This window comes from Sinocyclocheilus grahami, unplaced genomic scaffold, assembly GCF_001515645.1.
Source record: "Sinocyclocheilus grahami isolate Dianchi unplaced genomic scaffold, SAMN03320097.WGS_v1.1 scaffold18.1, whole genome shotgun sequence".
Taxonomy (NCBI): Eukaryota; Metazoa; Chordata; class Actinopteri; order Cypriniformes; family Cyprinidae; genus Sinocyclocheilus; species Sinocyclocheilus grahami.
In genome coordinates, this window is record NW_015505197.1 from 698677 (window position 1) to 708132 (window position 9456).

The 9456-nt window shown below is 37.2% G+C and overlaps 1 protein-coding gene across 1 annotated transcript in view; it reads right to left on the reverse strand.

Annotated features, from left to right (window-relative positions):
* The window catches only part of LOC107552916 (VPS10 domain-containing receptor SorCS3-like), a 93334-nt gene that overhangs the window by 6816 nt on the left and 77062 nt on the right, over positions 1-9456 (reverse strand). Inside the window, exons 18-23 of the mRNA XM_016234952.1 lie at positions 8940-9126; positions 7509-7642; positions 3197-3320; positions 2933-3045; positions 1878-2009; positions 372-471 (exon numbers count right to left, since the gene is read on the reverse strand). Coding sequence (XP_016090438.1) covers positions 372-471; positions 1878-2009; positions 2933-3045; positions 3197-3320; positions 7509-7642; positions 8940-9126 — 790 coding nt within the window. The remainder of the gene's footprint in view (positions 1-371; positions 472-1877; positions 2010-2932; positions 3046-3196; positions 3321-7508; positions 7643-8939; positions 9127-9456) is intronic.

A 9456-nucleotide genomic window follows, 5' to 3' on the forward strand; every position in this document is an offset into this window, starting at 1 on the left:
GAGCAGGGAGAGCAGCGATCCCCCCCCCCTCCCCTCCCCTCCCCAGAGTAAACAGAGCAGAACCAACATAAATGTATTGCAGATATCGTTAAAGGTAAATCATTTTATGTACACATTTCAGAATTAGTCTGATTTAAAGGATAATCAGAAGGCTGAATCCCGACTGACAGAGGAGGAGCTGGGGATGGAGGAGGGTAATTAGCTATTGAGCAATGCGAAAACTGCTGATAATACTGAGGGACCTTATATATGAATGCTTAGTTAGGTGTCGTATTCCTATAGGAAGATTGGGTTCAGCTTCGAGTCCACTGATGCGAGCTTGACTAACGTGACCTGCCAGAACTAACGCTATGCTTGATTTCAGGTCTTACCCAGTGTGAGCTGAGACACAGACACTGTGACCCGCGTGTCAGGCTTCAGATCAAACTGGATCAGGTTCTGATTTAAAGCGTTCATGAAGACCTCCGACATCTGAAACAAGAGAACGATGATGGTGACAGTAATGATGAGGAATAAGAGAGTTAAAATAGTGACGAGCTAAGTGGAAAAGCCTTGTTTTAATCTATCATATTATTTTATAAAATATTTAATATGCAGTGTTACAACATTAAAGCAGTACATGTGTGTGAATAATGATTTCACTTACTAAAATCAATAAATAAATCAACAAAAAAGTTATAATTTCAACATGTATTCAATTCATACAGTATACTACCATTCAGTTTGGGGTTGGTAAGTTTGGGGTTCGTAATATTATCACAATTTAAAATGTAATTTATTCATGTGATGCAAATATAAGAGAGTTAAAATAGTGACGAGCTAAGTGGAAAAGCCTTGTTTTAATCTATCATATTATTTTATAAAATATTTAATATGCAGTGTTACAACATTAAAGCAGTACATGTGTGTGAATAATGATTTCACTTACTAAAATCAATAAATAAATCAACAAAAAAGTTATAATTTCAACATGTGGACATACAGTATACTACCATTCAGTTTGGGGTTGGTAAGTTTGGGGTTCGTAATATTATCACAATTTAAAATGTAATTTATTCATGTGATGCAAATCCGAATTTTCAGCAGCCATTACTCCAGTCTTCAGTGTCACATGATCCTTCAGCAATCTTTTTGATTTGGTGCTCAAAAAAACATTTTTTTATTTTTATTTTTATTAATGTAGAAAACAGTAGCGTAATATTTTTGTGAAAATTTTTTTTTTTCAAGATTCTTTGATGAATTGAACGTTCAAAAGAACAGCATTTATTTTAAACAAAAATCTTTTGTAACTTTATAAATGTTGTTACTGTCCTTTAAGCTATTGAATGTATCCTTGCTTAATAAATTTTGTAAACAACTTAAAAAAAAACAAATCATACTGATCCCAAACATTTGAACGGTAGTCTATTTGTGTTATTAAAAAATATTTATAAAGGCTGCAAAAAGCTTTAGTTTCATAAAGATTGTGAATATGAATCTTTTGTATGCCATGTAAATTGATCATACTACATTTTTCATTTCGGAAAGCTGTAGGTCATAACCCTACATAAACTGAGAATGCAATAAAAAAATACTGCTGGTTTTAGCACAAATTTGAATTATTGTCAAGTAAAATTTTAACTGGAGTTTTTATTTCTCTTTGTGGTTGCTGGGCATTACAATTCAGCCAATGACATTTTTAAAGTAAGTGCTTGTAGCTTTCAGCAGTGATAAAGCCACTTTTTTATTGCCACTATAATTTATTTAGCCATCAGAGAATCATAATAGGTTATTTTAACAGATTGTATTAATCATCAGACCTTGTCATTTGGGGGATCATAGCAAAGCATCAGTTTTCAATATGTGTGTGTGTGTGTGTGTGTGTGTGTGGTTCTTGCCTTATCAAGCTGTTCCTCTGTGTGTGATCTGAATGCTGACTGGTTTGTCTCGGGTAGGATAAAGAGCTCAGCGGCAGTTGGAGATCCAGGAAACACAGAGACCAACAGCTGGTCCTCAGGGAAGCCACAAACCTGGAGAAAAACACACAGATAAACACACATTGGTTGCACTTTATTTTACAGTACGTGCACTTACATGTACTTACAGTGTACCTACATAAGAAAGTACTGGTAATATAAGGTAACTACATGGGGTAGGGTTAGGTTTAGGGGTAGGTTCAGGGTTAGTACCTAGTTATTGTAATTACTATAATAAACACATAGTATGTACATGAGTAACAGGACTGTAAAATAAAGTGCTACCCACACATTTCTCATATGCTAGTAAACATTAAACAAATTTTATCAGCATGCAACATTCATGACAGGATCTAATTCATGCGTAAAAGCTAGTAAATCATTTCATGTTATCATGTTCATGTTTGCACATTAATAATATCTCAGTTAATGTTTGCAAATCATAAGTAATTTCAGTGAATCTCAAGATAGTTGTAATATTTATGATATGATGTTGTGTAACTGTATTGAAAGCACTCTGTTCAAGTATTGGGAGACCATTATATTTGTGCTTAAGCGACTCATTGTAATGGAGTTCTGCGGAGCAGTTCTTTGGCTCTGTTCTTTAATTGGCTGACTTGCTTTAGAGTCTCTCTGTTGCCGCATCAATATTCACTCCGAACTCCTGTGATTCACTCTAGCCAGTAGCACTACATTACCCTATCTCTCGCTCTCAGACTGAGGGGAAATCAGATGGATGCGTGAGAGCATGTAAAGCCTCTCAGCCAAAAACGAATCTCGCTGGAGAGCCCAGAAAGAGCCATCAGGCTTTAAACCAGCAGCGTTTGAGAGAGAGGAAAGAGAATAGCTGAAGAGAGAGGAAACGTGGTGAGCTATCAGCAGCCTTTCAAGAAATTTCTTGAGTTCTTTTCAGCAGTTCACTGACATGAACAGAGCACTCCAACAGGAACTGATGATGGACTTTACAATCAGTATACCTGAGAGAGTGTTGCCCTGACAACGCGCCCCACGTCCTGTCTCCATTCGGCAATGGATGGGTTGTGCTCTTCCAGGTTAAGAGAGAACGACAGCAGTAAAGAACGGAAGAAATCTGGGAATGAGAGAATATGGATGGATGGGAACAGAGATGAAACTCTGCCAAAAATTCCTCTTAATTCTGAATATGTCTCGGTGAAACTAAAAATACCACATTATGTATCTCAAAGAACACTGCAATGCTTATAACAACAGGAGGTCTTCACCTTTGACAGTGATGATTTTCACATCCTGTAGGACTGTGCCTCCTGCTGACACCTGTACTGTGACAGAGTTCGGTCCCTCTTGTGTGAATGTGTGTGAAATACTCCCTTCCAGTGTTATCAGCGGCTAAAAACACACACATATGAGACGTTCGGTCAGGATTAACTGCACTGGGAAACAGGAAAGCAAATCACAGCTCTGACTGATGTGTGAGTGGCAGAATCATTTATAGCAGAAACCAGTTACAGCCCTATATAACCAAACTCCCGCTGTGTTTCACGGTTCAGTTGTCATGTTTTTGATCTCAGGGCTTTCCGTAGATATATTGGTCTTAAGGATCTTCATGCTATTTCCTTGTATTTCTTAACAAGCCGCTCCATTCCTGAGATTTACGGGTAATTTATGGAGAGCTTGTTGGTCTTTTGTATTGTTCTAGCACAAGATGGGCATGTTAGGCAGCAGCACTAAAATAGACTGGCATTTGTAAGTGACATTTCAACATTAATATTCATTCAAAACAATCCAGTTAAATTTTAATGCTGCCTTGTTTTTCATGGAAATTAAAGTAGTGAATACAAAAACATTGTACTTTCAGTGTATAATGGGTTAAGTTAATGCATTTACTTCACTTAAATGATTTACAAGCATATTTTTTAATATTGCTAACACACTAGAGGGTCTGTTTTTTTGCCTGGTTGTGCTCTTTGTTGTATATTATTACTTTATTAAACATTAAAAGCAACCACAAACAATACAGCTGGCTTATAAAGCCTTATAAAGGTTCATAAAACTAGTTTATCAAATAAGCCAGGTTTATTTCAGTTAGTGTGACTTATTTTGAACCAAATCAACTGACAAGAAGTTAGACTAACTGAAATAAACAAATATATATATATTTATATTTAAGAGGAAGGTACACAGGGTGAAATGAACAACTAATATTATTTAAAATTATTTTCTGGAGAGAATCTAAACAGGACGTTCAATTCTAAAACGGTAGGTTTCAGTGTATAATGGGTTAAGTTAATGCATTTACTTCACTTAAATGATTTACAAGCATATTTTTTAATATTGCTAACACACTAGAGGGTCTGTTTTTTTGCCTGGTTGTGCTCTTTGTTGTATATTATCACTTTATTAAACATTAAAAGCAACCACAAACAATACAGCTGGCTTATAAAGCCTTATAAAGGTTCATAAAACTAGTTTATCAAATAAGCCAGGTTTATTTCAGTTAGTGTGACTTATTTTGAACCAAATCAACTGACAAGAAGTTAGACTAACTGAAATAAACAAATATATATATATTTGTTTATTTCAGTTAGTGTGACTTATTTTGAACCAAATCAACTGACAAGAAGTCAGACTAACTGAAATAAACAAATATATATATATTTATATTTAAGAGGAAGGTACACAGGGTGAAATGAACAACTAATATTATTTAAAATTATTTTCTGGAGAGAATCTAAACAGGACGTTCAATTCTAAAACGGTAGGTTTCCAGCAGGAAAATGCTCTAGAATTTAGATACATAATCCTTAAAAGCTGCTCTGCACTTTTTATGTGTTTCACCTCCGAAATGTTAAACAGACCTGAACTGAATGATCTCATAGTGTAATTAAGAACATAATGAAAGTGACGTGACATGTGGTCAAGTATGGTTACCCATACTCGAAATTAGTCCTAAGTGCACACACACACAGCAGTGAACACATACACACACCCGGAGCAGTGGGCACCCATTTATGCTGTGGCGCCCGGGGAGTAGTTGGGGGTTCGGTGCCTTGCTCAAGGGCACCTCAGTCGTGGTATTGAAGGTGGAAGAGAGCGCTGTACATTCACTTCCCCCACCTACAATCCCTGCCGGTACGAGACTCAAACTCGCAACCTTTGGGTTACGAGTCCAACTCTCTAACCATTAGGCCACGACTTCTTGGCCTAGTATAATAATGCAGTAATGCAGTAATGTTTGAAAGCATCATAAAATAGTGATTCATATGCCTATAATAACTGTATAGTTTAAATCCATCCTAATCCTTCAAGAAACCAGTATAATGATGTCAAAATTAAGTCTGTGATCTCTGGAGATGATTGAGATGAAACAAAGGTAAAAACAAAATATGTCAGCAATATTAACAATATAGACTACTGTTCAAAAGTGTGGGGTTATTTGATCAAAAATACAGTAAAAACAATAATATTGTGAAATATTATTACAATTTAAAAGACCTGTTTTCTATATATTTTAAACATTTATTCCTGTGATGCAAAGCTGAATTTTCAGCAGCCATTATTCCAGTCTTCAGTGTCATATGATCCAACAAAAATTCTCTCAAATATGCCATCACAGACTGTAAAAAAAAAGATGGATGATGTACCTCCACTTCCTTCCACTATAGAAAAGTGAAGCCAAAACTTCTCAGTATGGCTGCTGTCATCTTGCGAAAATTATGTAATTTGGAGCCCGAGTCTGCACAGTAGTGATTAATTTGGAGCCCGAGTCTGCGCAGTAGTGATTAATTTGGAGCCCGAGTCTGCGCAGTAGTGATTCATTTGGAGCCCGAGTCTGCGCAGTAGTGATTAATTTGGAGCCAGAATCTGCACAGTAGTGATTCATTTGGAGCCTGAGTCTGCGCAGTAGTGATCGTGAGGTGGAGCCATGGTAAAAGTCCTGCCAAAATTCTCGCAGACCCAATAGCAAGATCACAATTATGACACCACACCCCGTTTTTATAGCATCAAATAACGAATTAAAAGCAAACTTATTAGAAAGATGGAAACCGTCTTTGGAAAAATTTAATTTGAAGTGTAATTTAATTATTTAGTTTGTCCGTTAGAGTACATGGAGAGGGCGGGGTTAATGATCTATACTGGGTCCAGCTACCTGCGGGCGATTGAAACGTTTTGGCTTCACTTTTCAGCACTTGTAAGGCACACTTGATGCCGATTTGCTACTTTGATGAACAAGTTCGAAATAATATAAATTATTTGAAATAGAAATCTTTTGTATGATTATTTACATATGATCTGTCCTTGCAGACTAAAATATTAACTGCTTAAAGGTGGGGTATGTATTTTTTCAAAATCACTTTAGAAAACTGAGTCGGGCCGAGTACCAAAACAAACTTGTAGCCAATCAGCAGTAGGGGGGTGTCTACTCATGATGGGGACGAGAGAGCACTCGGTGAACATGGCGGACATTAGCCGAGCGACAGAAAGATAGAAATGGTGGATAAAAAAACAAAGATGAAAATATCTGCGGAACAAAAGAAGGCTTACGATAAGGCAAGAAGTAGGACCCGTGTAAATATTGGATCAGCTTTCCAGCACTGGAGAGAACTCAAGGAGCGGAAGGCCTGCATCGGACGCCGAGGTTGCTTTGTTTCTTATCGATAGGTGAGTAAACTGTGTCTGTCTACACTGGACAGACACATAAAGCGACCATTGAAAATCATTTGAAATTTGTGTCAATACATCATAAATAGAACGCAGCAGCAGTTTTCTGTTGGGTATTTGTCGTGTTGCACCGCGCCGCATCCAGTGTAGACAGCATCACTGATTATAATGAGTTCTATAGTATTTTGTCGCGACGCTCGCGTCCGGTGTAGACAAGGTGTAATATTGGTTTTGTTTTGTTTCACAAAACTAATCGTTGCCTGGATTGCATACGTATGTGTGGGGCGGAGCTATCAAAATAGGGGCGAGACCCTTTTGGGGTAGGGGCGTGTTTGTTTTGGTGATTTGAAATATCAACATTGGCTACCAGAAATCACTTATCCCACCTTTAAAAAAAAAACAATCATAGTGACCTCAAAATTTTGAACAATAGAGTAAATGCCCAACAAAAAATCTACCTTGTGACAAGCTATCTATAATTAAAATTCTGTCTGGGCTTTTTTAACTTTTAACAATTTCTAAGCTGACATCATTCATCAAAAACAATTTTGACAGAGTTGGAATTCAGTTATTCTTTTTCTTTTGGTAGCCGGTGTTTATGCAAAGGGGAGAAACACACAGTGTCACAGTACTATCCCGCCAAAACGTGGCTTTGCTTTTTACTTATTTGACCCCAATCCAAATCCAATAACAGGTTTACCTATTTGACCCTGGTAACAACAATATCTTTGGCAAAGCCCTTGTTTTGTTAGAGGTCAAAAGTAATACCGGAATAGCTGCCTAACCAATCTGGACCTCTGGGCCACATGCGCACACACACGCGCACACACACACACACACACACACACACACACACACACACACAAACACACACAAACACAAACACACACATATATATATTCTCAGCGTTTGAACCTCTGTGCTGTTACTGAACCACCAGTAGAAAGTAGCGGTCCTGGGCTGACTGGGCCACAGCACTGCTGTCAAGTTGGCCTCGTTTCCTCTGATGACGACCACCGGTGCTGAAAGAAAGATACGCTCCACGGGACCTAACATGACACATCGGACGTGATATCTCATCAGACACAATATGAAGTCAATAACGATCACATTTAGCACTGAACACAACAGCAATTTCTTCTTCTACACATCCTTGATTGAGAACTGGTTCTGAAATAAATTGTCTAGATGTGCAGTCAGTGGCATAGAGGTAATTTAGTTTGACAGGAAATAGTTTTTTATAGTGACGGCAGTCAGGCCCGGATTAAGAACACATAGGGCCCTGGGGTTATAGCAAACCCAATGGCCCCCCTTCATAGTAGCGTATCTTGGTGCCACAACGTTTTCTACCACAGGAATAATAATAATTATTATTTTTTATCAAATCTCCAACACACAGAGATACAATGAGTATGCACACTAAATATTCCAGGCTACAATACATTAAAATTATAAATACATTAACATTAGATATGAAGTCAAAGCAAATAGGTTTCAAGAAGCAGCAACAACTTTTGAGCATATACAACTCCCTTAAGGAGTTTATTTTAAATAGTTTTATTAAGGTCTTCTTTCTGGCACTAGAAGAGTAGAGTCATCAGGGCTGGACTGGTGCTAAAATTCAGCCCATCTGGCACACACAGTCCCATAAATGTCTTGCTGGGGTTAGGGCAATTGGAATAAATAAATTATTTATTAATAAATAACGGATGAAAACAAATGATATTTTTGAATACTTAAAATGCACTTAACACTGTTAATATTCCATTATAATGCAGGCTCTTAATTATTGAATTCATATTTTTCTGCAATTAAAGTTTATTAGAACTATTAAATTCTCCTTTGTAGTTGCCCTAATGAAAAGTTAATTCTTGAATCCAGAGTTAACCGTATAGTATTAGTAAACCTTTATAAAAGTGACTTATTGCCTTTATTTGACCCAATATTTAATAGGCTATAATTAGCTTATAATAATTGTTGTGACATTCATATTACATGATTTGACTGATTTTTACTTAGAAAGGGCGAAAGCGCACTGCATTAAAATAAATGATCATTCATGTTTTCATAACCACTGGCCAAATTCAAAAACAAAACTAAAATTAAATTAAATAATCTTTGAGAGCAAGGGGGCCCCCTGGTGTTTTGGGGGCCCTACGCAGCTTGCGTATTTTGCGTATAGGGAGAATCGGCTCTGTCCACATCCAATCACGTCGAGCCCCCTCAATTCGTGGGTCCTGGGGCTTCAGCCCCGCCTAGCCCTTATGTTAATCCGGCCCTGGCGGCAGTGACTTCTTATAGAGAATTAAAATTCTTAGAAATATATGTGCGTGCTCATGTACATACTAGTGATGTGCAGACAGAGCAAGCTGCTGTCTGACCCCTGACTGTTCTGAGCACGTGCAGTGACCCTGAATATCCCAGCGACCCTGTACATGTGTGTGATGCTGTCACCAAGGCGACTTATATTGGAGTATGACACCAAGATGCCATCACCAAAGTCCACATGGAGACTTGTAGACAGTGAGTCACCCTAAAGAAAAAAGGCAAAAAAGACAGATATATTCTATTTTTTGCATGTAAAGGCTTTGAGATAGAGAGAAAAACTGGTTCTCAAACTATGGTATACAGATGGCTGGTGGTCTGATTAAAAAATAATAGATACATAAAATGGTAACAATTTTAACAATGAATTGAAATGATTTACTGTTAACATCAATTTTATAATGAATGAATACTCACAGTTATGTGTCAGTGTACATTACCTTTCAAAAATTTGGGGTCGGAAAGATTTTGTTTTTGAAAAGTCTCTTATATCAGCTAAGGCTGCATTTGTTTGATCAATATATATATATATATATAT